This window comes from Cyprinus carpio, chromosome A15 (genome assembly GCF_018340385.1).
Source record: "Cyprinus carpio isolate SPL01 chromosome A15, ASM1834038v1, whole genome shotgun sequence".
Classification (NCBI taxonomy): domain Eukaryota; kingdom Metazoa; phylum Chordata; class Actinopteri; order Cypriniformes; family Cyprinidae; genus Cyprinus; species Cyprinus carpio.
The window spans coordinates 23,000,599-23,013,889 of NC_056586.1; the positions used below are offsets into that span (position 1 = coordinate 23,000,599).

The window sequence follows — 13,291 nt, forward strand, 5'->3', positions numbered from 1 at the left end:
TGACTCCACGATGGATGTCAAACCTTTTGGACGTATCAAAATTAACGATCACTGAGCTGTTAATATCTCTATAAAACACGGTATCAATAAATGAATTACCGAATCCAAATAATTCTAGAGTGCGAAAAATAAATTTGTGTTCTATGGAATCAAAAGATTTTTGAAAGTCAAGAAAAAGTATTAGACCATCTGAATGAATTAAGTTAGAGTAATCCAGCACATCTAAAACTAACCTTATATATTATTAGATAGGTGACGGCCTTTCATGAATCCCGACTGAGATTCTGAAATAATGTTATTTAGACCAGTACTTAATCTTTTAGCACAAACAGAGGCTAACATTTTATAATCTAATGTTAACAGAGTAATAGGCCGCCAATTGTCAATTAATAATGGGTCCTTGCTTGACTTGGGTATAAGGGATATAACTCCCTGTTTCACTGTAGAGGTCATTTCTCCCTGACTGATGCATTCCTTATACATATGAAATAAAGGCAATTTAATAAACTCCCAAAAGTGAAGATAGAATTCTACTGAAAGACCATCAATACCAGGGGATTTACCTTTTTTCATTGAGTGCAGAGCTTGATTAATTTCATCTATTGACAAATCAGCGTCACAGATTTGACTAAACTTACGATCAATAATTGTAATATGGTGTTTAAGTGCATCAATAAATTTTTCACAGCTGTCATAGTTAAATTTAGAGGTGTAAAGATTGCTAAAAAATTTGGTTACAAATTCTGATATTTCTTTTGGGTCTTTAGAGGTAACTCCATCGATGTTAAGTGCTGAAAGAGTTTTCCTCTGACCTTTTCTTTTTTCCAGGGCAAAAAAAAAAATAGCTAGAATTCTTTTCCCCCTTCTCAAGCCATTTTGCCCGAGATCTAATATATGAACCTTTGGCCAACTCTAACTAAGCTCTGTCTAATTCCAGATTTAATATTTTAAATTCCATAACTTCTTCTTCTGTAATCTTATCTTTAGCCAATAATGCATTAAGTCTATTAACCAACTCTGAATCAGTTTTATGTTTAATATCTTTAAATTCCTTGCTTCTTTTAACTGCAATATATCTAGCTTTATATTTAAAGAATTCCCATTTTTTTTTAATAACCTCTAGTTGATCCAGTAAATAATTATTTGGTAAGATTGATGATACTATTATTAAATTTTTTGTCTTGTAACAATTTATTATTAAGTTTCCAATAGCCCCTCATTCTTGGGTTATCATTGATGTTGCTTAATTTTATTGCAACTAATTTATAATCTGATAAGGGGGCTGTGACGTGAGAAGTATCTTTTACATACAGTACAGGTCAAAAGTTTGGAAACATTACTATTTTTAATGTTTTTGAAAGAAGTTTCTTCTGCTCATCAAGCCTGAATTTATTTGATCAAAAATACAGAAAAAAATTTAATAATGTGATATATTATTACAATTTCAAATAATTGTTTTTACATTTATTATACTTTAAATTATCATTAATTTCTGTGATGCAAAGCTGAATTTGTAGGATCATTATCACATGATCCTTAAGAAATCATTCTAATATGATGATTCATTATCAAAGTTGGAAACAGTTCTGCTGCTTAATATTTTTTTCACAACATGTGATACTTTTTTAGGATACTTTGATGAATAAAAAAAAAAAGTAAAAAAAAAAAGAAGAAGCCATGTTTTTAAAATATAAATATTTTGTAATAACAATATACACTACTGGTCAGTAATTTGGGGTCAGTCATTTTTTTTCTTTCTTTTTTTAAATAAAATCAATACATTTATTCAGCAAGGATGTGTTAAATTGATAAAAAGTGATAGTAAAGAAAATATATTATTAGAATATATATTATTAGAATTTTTTTTAATTTTGAATAAATGCTTCTTTTTAACCTTTTATTCATCAAATATATTAGACAGCAGAACTGTTTCCAACACTCATAATAAATCAGAATATTAGAATGATTTCTAAATGATCATGTGATAGACTGGATGTTACATGTGACACTGAAGGCTGGAGTAATGATGCTGAAAAATCAGCTTTGCATCACAGGAATAAATTATTTTTTTTAAAGTATATTCAAATAGAAAACTATTATTTTAAGTTGTAATAATATTTCACAATATTACTGTTTTTTTTCTGTATTTTTGATCAAATAACTGCAGGCTTGATGAGCAGAAGAGACTTCTTTCAAAAACATTAAAAATAGTAATGTTTCCAAACTTTTGACCTGTACTGTATTTAAGGATAGAAGATGAAATTAGAAAAAAATCAATCCTAGATCTAAGAGATAAACTTCTATTGGACCAGGTCAAATCTTTTGTAGAAGGATTAAAGTACCGCCATGCATCAGTAAGAGAGAGATCGGAGCACAGGGGAAAAGTTAGGTCATTATTCATCCTGCTATGCACATGAAATAGCTATACATTTTGTGAACGGGCGGAATTGACGTCACAGAGATTTGTGTGGAGACGGAAGTCACGTGACGCGACTGGGAGTTTTGTCATGTGATGTTCCTGCTTTTGCAGCAAAGCGCTTTACAGTCGAGACAAACAAACCGCTTCTAAGACGAAAAACGCACGCAGAGAAGAGACTGAACCTGCTGGACGGCTGTCATGGGGTGCTGTTTCAGCAGCGATAGTGAAACGTCGCAGCAGGTAGAAGAGATTTAATCAGTATACAGCCAAAGAGCTTTAAAATACAGCTGAATGTGGCGTTTGTATCCCTGCGACAGGAATTACAGACAGCACGCGCTTAATGCTGGTGTGTTTGTAATTCTTCAAGAACAGGCCAGTACTGAGTGTGTTTCAGAACTATAACAAACTTACTCTAATGCCTAATTTCATCAAATTATGTGTCTAATCAGAATTACTGGTTTTACTGCTGTTGGCATGATGATTAGACATGGGAAATGTCATTAATTGAGAGCTTATATATGATATATAAAATATATATGAGCTTTTTTATTATTATTAATCTCAGACCACACTGGAATATTTAATAGACTTTTTAATTGATTTATTTATTTAGGCAAATCTCTATGAAACAATTATAATCCTTATGCATGAATCACTAATAGTTAAAAAAGAAATGGAAATGTATTTTTTGTATAATTCACTTTTGGGCAGGTTCATGTTTGGTTATATTTGATGTAATTTAATAAGAAGTTGGCATTTGTGGTTATGATGTAAGAAGTCATTTAGCAGATGTTGTTAAGCAGAGCAACTTACAGCAGTTTATAAATAACAGATTTAGGGAGCAACTTGGCAACATGTTCCTTCAAAATGTAATAATTGCAAACTCTTATTTTCACATAGTGTGTGTGGCATAATGGTTAGACAAATAGCTATTTAGTCATTGTTTTAGGTTACTACTACTGCCTCCTCAAAAGAGTGAAGCGATGGTTTTTCAGGAGGTGTGATGATCATGCTTTTGACCGAACTCTTTTTGGCTCTAATGTGCAGAATGAAGAGGTGAAGCCGTTGATTCCTGACCCAAACTTAAACAAAATACCCACTAATGGCTCGGATCGAAACGCAGACAGCCTGCCGTCCAGCCGCACAGATGAGCAGGCCCTGCTCACGACCATCCTGCAGCGGACCGCTCTGTACGACACACACCTTCCCTTTCACTGCGGCTGTCGAGTCATTTATTACACGGTTTGGGCTGTTTATAGAGTTAAAGCTCACTTTTTTTCTTTTCCTGTTGGTTAGGAACATAATTGACGTCTCGGCTGTTGATTCCCAAGGGATGGAGCAACACGAATACATGGACAGAGCCAGACAGTACAGGTGTGTTACACCACTACAGAAATGCCATTTGGCCGGTTGTGTGTTATTGTGACCACGGGTGTGACGTCATAACCATGCATCACTATTTGTGTGATATGTCAATTTTTTTAAGCTGATGAAGATTGCACATAGGTTATGTATTAAGCCGAATCAAATGTGTTTGTGTTAAAGCACCAAGCTGGAGGTGTTGAGCAGAACGCTGTCTCAGAAGAAGCCCGTTCCTCTCCCGTCACTGAGCAGCCAACCTCACCAGGTGCTCGCCGCTGACCTGGTCTCCTACGCAGATGTACAGCAGGTCAGACTCAGTTATCACTGTACATTAGACTGCCTTTTACATTCCAAAGCCTGGCATGAAAATGATTAGCGATTGATTACAATCAGTGAAAACTAGAGATCAATTCAGTCAATATGTAATATATAATACAATATATAAATAAGCTAATGTAGTTTAATTGTAGCAGTTGACATGCATGCATATATGTTTTAAAGGGGTCATATGACGTTGCTAAAAAGAACATTATTTTGTATATTTGGTGTAATGCAATGTGTTTATGTGGTTTAAGGTTAAAAAAAAACACATTATTTTCCACATACTTTATATTATTGTTGCTCTTCTATGCCCCGCCTTCTGAAATGTGTCGATTTTTACAAAGCTCATCGCTCTGAAAAGCAAGGTGTGCTCTGATTGGCCAGCTGTCTAGTGCATTGTGATTGGCTGAATGCCTCAAGCGTGTGACAGAAATGTTACGCCCCTTAACGTACTGTGATGCCGTCTCCCGACGCGATTAGACAAAAACACTAAAACCCATTATGAACGAGGCATTCGTTCTTATACTTTGTTACAAAACTACTTTCAACAATGCACAACCTGCCACGTAAACATAAAACCATGTCTGCATTTGTGATCGGAGAAACAACAAACAACAAGCGCTACTCTACACTGCTCAAAACTCACTTTTGAATCATCAGTGGCAAATTCTTTAAATATGAAAACGTACTTACAGGCTGTGAGTCAGAAGCGCCAGACTGTCCTTCCAAAGTTGGAACTGCCCCACTTTATAGAAACAGACACCGGCATTGTAGGCTACGCTCTCAGGAAACAGCCCTCGTCCTGCACACATCTGAATATTTGGGTTGGACTGTTCTAGAACAGTGTTGTAAATACAACTTAATCACTGATTTCTAGTTGTGTCCTCTTTTGGAAGGCCAAACAAAGTAACATCGATAACAAAATGAAACAATGCACCGGCCAAAACAGAGAAAAAAAAATACACATCCTCTCTCCTCGCGAACAAACATCTGACATACACTTCCACACCATCATTTACATATATATGTGGTGCCGTGTTAGAACGAGCCGTTTTAGGGGGGTATGTTTGACTCTTAACTTTTATAAAGAATATCTGGTAACACTTTATAATAAGGTTCCATTAGTTAACATTAGTAAACTACTTTAGTTAACATGAACTAAGCAAGAACAATCCTTCTACTACATTTATTAATCTAAGTTAATGTTGATTTCAACATTTACTACATTATTAAAATCAATGTTGTGCTCGTTAACATTAATGCACTGTGAATTAACATGAATTACAATTAACTGTATTTACATTAAAAATAAAAAATAACAAAAAAAAATAAATACTGTAATACATGTATTTTTCATTGTTTGTTCATGTTAACTAATATATTAATTAACATTAACTAATGGAACCTTATTCTAAAGTGTTACCGAATATCTCTTTGGGTTTAAGACTTTAGTCTTTGCAACTTTACAGATCGTCTTTATGCGCCAAGAGCTTGTAACACTCCAAAGAGAAAGAAAAACTTGAAATCGCATCATATGACCCCTTTAAACAACTGTTTTTATATCATATGTATATATTAAAGACGCACAGATGAATCTATACATATGCTACTGTTCTGAACTTAGAGGTTTATTAGGATTTTTTACATTTATATTTCGGAATTAAGATGATGTTCACAAGGCATGCATTTATTACAGTATAAACAGTAAAATTGTCAAAATTATTATTAGAATTTAATGTAACTTTTCTATCTCAGTGTTCTACGTATATCACTGAGAAGTTGTGCTGCTTAATATTTTTGTGGAAACCGTGAAACGTTTCCTTCGGGATCCTTTGACGATAAATAGAAAGTTCGAAAGATCAGCATTTATTTGGAATATAAATCTTTTGTAACATTATAAATGTCTTTACTGTCACTTTGGATCATTTTAATGCATCCTTGGTGAACTAAAGTATTAATTTCTTTTCAGAAACTTCTACTGTCCCCAAACTTTTGAGCAGTAGTGTACATAAGTTAAAAAAAATTGATGACATAAATTGTGCATTTTCCATTGGTCAGGCTGTTGCCGATGTGATGAATATCAGTGGATCTTTTGGTCTATCACTAGAAATGATGCATATTATTCAGCGTTTTGATTTTTGCATTTTTTTCCCTCCTCAGGTGTCTAAGATTGCTGCGTACGCCTACAGCGCCATCTCACAAATCAAAGTAGATGCCAAGGAAGAGCTGGTGGTGCAGTTTGCTATACCATGATTCAAAAGTTGGACCTCCTTCCCCCCAGTTCCTCTGTTTCTGTCTCTAATTCTAGCCCTTTTCACTCCTCCGTTGTCCTTCCAAACCTCTTGAAATGCAGACGCCCATGTCGTTGTTCTCTGAATGCCCTGCAGATAAATATAATTCACCCCAATAAGAGCCGCCAAATACAGATCCAAGAGGGTAAAAACATCTGATCTTCTATTTTTGTGTTGGCGTTTGGCATTTGATCAGTTACCGGTAGTTTTTCATGCATTAATCAAACTCTTTTTCAACAAATACATCAGAAATGGATTTCAAAAATCTTAGTTTTATTTGTTCTTGTTGATTCCTCTTCTGTTGGCTTTTCAGTGTCCTGATTGGAGATTGTTAAACCAAGTAGCACATCCAGACTTCTCAATTACTCTTATATATTAAGTTAACTCTATATTTACTCAGTTCGGCTGGGTCATCTTAACACACAGGTTAAGGTTCAGTTCAGTAATGAGACAATTCTGGAATCACTGTGGTTTAGAGTTCATTATTTCTGATTCAGTTTCATAATTGTATGCACTGAGGTTCCAGATTGGGATGCAGATTAATATGTGCAACATAAATAATATTTCTGTCTAACCAGAGTAACACACACATAATATTGCATTAACCATCGTTTGTTTGTGTTTTATATTTAACTAATTTGGATGCAGAACTCGTATGTTTTGCGCGACTAATCTGATTTTCAGCTGGTTTAAATTTGAGTGTATCACTGTTAACTACCGAATTATTTCAGTCCTGCAAATTTAGACATTAATTCCTGTTTTTGTTTTCCTCTATTTGCTAAATCAGGTTAGACGCCATATTGAATTTTACACAGCCTCGTTTTCATTCCTGTCAAAAATTAAATATGGCTGTACTCTCACTGAGGTGTATATCACAATCATTTATATAGATCAGTGGTATATATGCAGTTTTAAATAATATCACGGTACGTTTGACGCACTGCGCCACGTCATATCAGTTATTAATTAATTTGAGATTTTAAACCCTCTAAAGTGGCTCTGCTATTGCTTTTAGCGGAAGAGAAAGTGTTTCTCTTACCGTGCACCTTTCCTATAACCTTCAAACGGTCATGCAGTCTTACTGTAAAAAAATAAATAAAATAAAATAAAGACGAACACTGGTTAAACCGAGCCAGAACAGTGTGGCCTGTCTAACGAATAATCATACTGTCAAAGAGTGTTTTGGATGGAGAGGTGGGTCTGAATTGTCGCGGCGGGAATTCATAGATTGTAAATGATGTTTTTGTGTCAATGCCTTTAATGTACAGAGTGTAAAATGATTCGAGATGAATGATTAATACTTGTATAGGGAAGTGTAAACGGCTCTACGGCGCCTCCTGGCTGCGTAATGCTTTAGTCGTAAGGCTTTGCGATCCGTAGCTTGTTTTTAGCGAAGCAAGCTTTAACCTTGCCTGTTCTACTTTTAACATCATGAAAAGATATTATTACATTGCTTTAACTTAGTCCATCTAATTCCTTTTTTTGCTGTTGTGCCGAAAAACTAGGAAAGAACTAGTGAATTTGTAAAGATTTGCATTCTTTCCTGAAAGAGTTTGAAATGCCACACGCTATGTTTGTGTAATTATTTATTTTGATTTTATATATTTATGCAAGCTCACAGACAGTGTGCCACGATTAGCTCTCTAGATCACGGCAAGGCACTTTTGTCTTTCTTTGAGATTTTTAAAGGGATAAAATGCACTGCAATACTTTGTTTTCTGTTGCAGTTCACTAATAGTGTTCAAGTTCGTTTGTTTGTTTGTTACCTAAATGTGGAATTCTACCTGATTTACAGAAAGAAAAAAAACATTTCTTAGGCTAGTACCAAAAATTTTATCTCAGTGTTCTGTTAAAACTGTTTTTGTTGAATGAAATTATGCATTAAAGACTTTCAAAATTATAAAGTGTCATTTTTTTTATTTTGTCTTAGTAAATGTGTAGCAGATATACATTGGTGGTGAGTGCAATGAGAAGACATTGTTCATCTATTCTTGAATTGCTTATTGCAATTCTCAAAGAAACTTTGTGCCATGGCTTTAAAGGTTTTCTAGTCAAATGGACGTTTTTTTGTTGCTTAAGATGTTTCAGCACTTCTTCATGTGGCTTCATCAACAACTAATGAAGAAACACTCTGACTGACTAAAGCTACTCCAGCTCTACTATTTTACAGTTTTGAAAGAGGCTAGATTTAAAGTCAGCCTCTCTGTGGTAGATCAGACCCTAGCTGTATCTCCACATTCATGTTTATTAGACACATCCGGATGTCGGATGGAGAAGGTTCAGTCCACTTTGCTGTGAATCATGGTTTTGAGTGGGTTTCTGCTCCTCTGCCAAACTGAAGTCAGCTCCCGTTCCTGTTTGGTCACAGCGCTGAAATCAATCATCTTCACATGAGGAAGGGTGCCGATCAAATGCGCCCTACAAGAGAGGCAGAAAAGTGTAAGAATTAATCTTTTTTTTTTTATGACCTGAACTGTAATTCAATTCTGAGTAATTCAACATTTCATGACAGAGAAATAAGGTTCAATTTGTTGACATTCGTTTACTATATTAGTCAACAACGAAATATACTCATAAAACATTTATTAATCTTAGTTCATTTCAACATTTACTAATACATTATGAAAGTTATATCTTAAAATTTAATGGACCTGAGATAAGAACTAACAATGAAGAGTTATGTTTAAGAATAATGGGACCTTATTGTAACTTCTATCTAGAAAAATCTAGAAAATCTGTTTCTAGCTATCTTAAATCTATCTAGAAAAATCTATCTATCTAGAAAAAATCTATATCTAGAAAATCCATGTCTGTCTATCTAGAAAAATCTATCTAGCTGCCTAGACAAATCTAGAAAATCTTTCTATCTAAAAATTGGTCTATCTAGAAAGATCTATCTAAAAATCTATCTGTCTATCTATCTAGAAAAATCTATATCTAGAAAATCCATGTCTGTCTATCTGGAAAAATCTATCTAGCTAGAAAATCTATCTAGAAAAATATAGAAAATCTGTCTATATAGAAAAATATCTAAAAAATATATCTATCTAGAAAATCTGTCTCTATCTAGAAAAATATAGAAAATCTCTCTCTCTGTATGTCTATCTGTCTATAATTATATTATAATTGACTTTTGAGATTACAGAATAGAAAAAGTATTTAATAAAAGCAGTTAATGCCAACAGAACTTGTAAAACTGTCCGCAGTCACACATTTATAGTCCATAGACATTTGAAGTTTAATGTTTTTTTTAACGTTTAACATTTCCCTGTCATGTTTTACCCCGAAATCAAATAAGAATTTTTTTTTAAGCTTTTTATTAATGAATAGCAGTACAGCAACTAAAACCATAATGCATAAATATTTTATTATTTAAAATATATTTTGTTTTTGAACTCCGGAATTTAGGGAGAATTTAGGGGGGAATGTGCATGACTTTAAAACATAGAAATGCAAAAAAAAAAAAAATCTTAGTTGTACTTAGCTTCTTTGGGCAAAACATATAGTCTCAATACTTTCTCTTTGATTTTGAGGTGAAACCAGAGCCGAACATGTTCTTGTGAGATTGTAAGGCCTGGGCTGAGGAAGGTTTTACACATGCACATGCCGTGTGCGTATCAGAACTATATGCGATTACTGTTGCTATGCACAGGACAGCAGAGGTTTGTAACCAGATCCTAACCGCAGTTTCAGCACCTGTTGTGTCAGAAACACGACCAGCACAGAGATCCACAGCGGAAAATCACAGAGTTCACACACAGCAGCACAAGCTCTTTGTATTTCACATAAAGCGTTTCAATGGTGTACCGAGGCAGAAATGACAATTCTGTTATCGTTTACTCACCAACGGTCATGTGCCGTTTTTCTTTCTTTCTTTTTTTTTTGTGTTGCACAGAAGTCATACAAGTACATAATGACATAAAGAATAATAACCAAAACCTCAATTTTCAAAACACTAAACACCCCTGAACCCTGAATATCCCATATCCCTGACCGTACCTGTACTCGCGCTCGGTCACTATGGGGTTGCCGTGCAGAGTGATGGTGTGGAGAAATGGCAACGCAGCAAGTTTATCCACTTCCCACAAAACACAAAAACACTTTCCACACACATACAAAAAAAGCATATCTCTAAAATCACAGAGAAAACCACACAGAGAGAGAAAATTATGTTTTTTTTCTTATTTAAGTAATTACACGAATGGTTGTGCTCAGCTGTCAGACTGAGCTGGTAAAGTGCGTACTGGGTGGATGTGTTGAAACTCGTTGAAGGAGAGGTCGAGCCAGGCCAGGCGCGTGGGCTCAGCGTAAAGAGCAGAGAGCATGTCCATCAGTCCCGTCAAGTCAGAGAGGAAGTTGTTGTTGAGTCTGAGCGTTGCGCTGAGGATCTTCTGCTCTGAGTCACGCTTCAGCGGACGCGTGCCTGGATTAGGTTCATCAGAGAGCATGTCTACAGAAACACAGGAAGTAAATAGTGCTTAGAAAAAAAGCAATGCATTAATAAAACGGGGATTTAAAGCAAAACAAACTGAATTACATTAAATTACATTTCAATAAAGAATTGCAATGCCTTTGTTGTTCTTTAATTGACTATTTCTTTCATAAAAAAAAGAGATGTCTAGAAATTTAGAATTTTAATATTTGGATCTGTGAATGTGGGATTTTGTAAGCATCAGATTTATTAATAAAATTTACATTTTTAAGACTTATTTAGACTCATAACTTAGTGAAATAATTCCACTTGTGCATTTCACTCCTAATAAAACCTGAAAATCTTGGACGGGGACAAATTATATTTACGTCAGCAGATGTTATGTAAGGCATGTCTTGTCTGAAAAAAATTGTATTATTAAAAAAATATATATAAAAAATATATAAATAAATGTAATAAATTATATTTATTAATTGTTTTCCTATGCGTGTTGATGAAACTATTATACAATCAATTAATTGTATAACAATATTAATTACAGTTTTTCTTTTTGTTTGTAACATATGTGCTTTATGAGCTATTAATAAAAGTTTTCATACCGACATTCAAAACCGCTCGATTCCGTAAACTGAATCGATTCATTGGAAAGATCCGACTCAGAAGAACAACTCGTGTTTATGAAACTGTTATACAATCAATTAATTATATAACAATATTAATCACAGTTTTTATTTTTGTTCTTAACATATGTGCTTTATCAGCTATTAATAAAAGTTTTCACACCGACATTCAAAACCGTTCGATTCTGTAAACTGAATCGATTCATTGGAAAGATCCGACTCAGAAGAACAACTCGTGTTGATGAAACTGTTATACAATCAATTAATTATATAACAATATTAATCACAGTTTTTCTTTTTGTTTGTAACATATGTGCTTTATGAGCTATTAATAAAAAGTTTTTATACCGACATTCAAAACCGTTCGATTCTGTAAAACTGAATCGATTCATTGGAAAGATCCGACTCAGAAGAACAACTCGTGTTGATGAAATTGTTATACAATCAATTAATTGTATAACAATATTAATCACAGCTTTTCTTTTTGTTCTTAACATATGTGCTTTATCAGCTATTGATAAAAGTTTTCATACCGACATTCAAAACCGTTCGATTCTGTAAACTGAATCGATTCATTGAAAAGATCCGACTCAGAAGAACAACTCGTCTTGAACAAACTGTTATACAATCAATTAATTGTATAACAATATTAATCACAGTTTTTCTTTTTGTCTGTAACATATGTGCTTTATCAGCTATTAATAAAAGTTTTCATACCGACATTCAAAACCGCACGATTCTGTAAACTGAATCGATTCATTGGAAAGATCCGACTCAGAAGAACAACTCGTGTTGATGAAACTGTTATACAATCAATTAATTGTATAACAATATTAATCACAGTTTTTCTTTATGTGCTTTATCAGCTATTAATAAAAGTTTTCATACCGACATTCAAAACCGTTCGATTCTGTAAACTGAATCGATTCATTGGAAAGATTCGACTCAGAAGAACAACTCGTGTTGATGAAACTGTTGTACAATCAATTAATTGTATAACAATATTAATCACAGTTTTTCTTTATGTGCTTTATCAGCTATTAATAAAAGTTTTCATACCGACATTCAAAACCGCTCGATTCTGTAAACTGAATCGATTCATTGGAAAGATCCGACTCAGAAGAACAACTCGTGTTGATGAAACTGTTATACAATCAATTAATTGTATAACAATATTAATCACAGTTTTTCTTTATGTGCTTTATCAGCTATTAATAAAAGTTTTCATACCGACATTCAAAACCGTTCGATTCTGTAAACTGAATCGATTCATTGGAAAGATCCGACTCAGAAGAACAACTCGTTTGCGCAGTTAGATAATTCTATTATGTTTCATTCGAAATAAATGCTTTCTGACGAAATTATTAAGGAGTTTAATGTGCTACTTAAACCGATATTTTAAAAGTGTGAAGTGTAGAAACACACCTGAAACTGTGTTGAGCTCCCTAAATGAAAAGTCCACCGGAGATCCAAACATGTTCCGACCTCCAGACTGCAGAAAACAAGATTAAAATGTGATTAATATTAAAACGAAGTTTAGTGCCATAAAGCAAAAAAGTACGGATTCACATATAATAAATAAGTAATTTCATCAACTTCTCATCACCATTTCGGGTCACGCCAGCAACAAAGTTACCATGGCAACCATCGGCATAGTACAGCATTCTGGGAGATGTAGTTCGTTCGCATCTGGAGCGCTTTCTTCGCTTTGTTTGTCCGTTTCATTTTTAAACATGGTTATGAACTCTACATTTTCTAAATTCTCTAAAACTAATATACGTGACATTCGGTGTTTCCAAAAAAAAAAAAAAAAAAAAAAAGTGGAGAGTTTTGACATAGACGGACT

At 33.9% G+C, this 13,291-nt stretch overlaps 2 protein-coding genes across 2 annotated transcripts; one reads left to right on the top strand and one right to left on the bottom strand.

Annotated features, from left to right (window-relative positions):
* The first annotated feature begins 2,462 nt into the window (after positions 1–2,462).
* LOC109066086 (ragulator complex protein LAMTOR1-like) lies at positions 2,463–8,293 on the top strand. The gene is made up of 5 exons (XM_019083091.2): positions 2,463–2,659; positions 3,467–3,609; positions 3,716–3,793; positions 3,965–4,088; positions 6,263–8,293. Exons 1-5 carry the CDS (start codon positions 2,618–2,620, stop codon positions 6,353–6,355), a joined length of 480 nt encoding a protein of 159 aa, XP_018938636.1. The 5' UTR covers positions 2,463–2,617; the 3' UTR covers positions 6,356–8,293.
* Positions 8,294–8,326: 33 nt separating this feature from the next.
* On the bottom strand, positions 8,327–13,238 carry LOC109066087 (leucine-rich repeat-containing protein 51-like). Its single transcript, XM_042771584.1, has 5 exons — positions 13,052–13,238; positions 12,871–12,937; positions 10,618–10,843; positions 10,393–10,524; positions 8,327–8,811 (listed from the first exon to the last, which is right to left on the bottom strand). Exons 1-5 carry the CDS (start codon positions 13,052–13,054, stop codon positions 8,673–8,675), a joined length of 567 nt encoding a protein of 188 aa, XP_042627518.1. The 5' UTR covers positions 13,055–13,238; the 3' UTR covers positions 8,327–8,672.
* Positions 13,239–13,291: the final 53 nt, after the last annotated feature.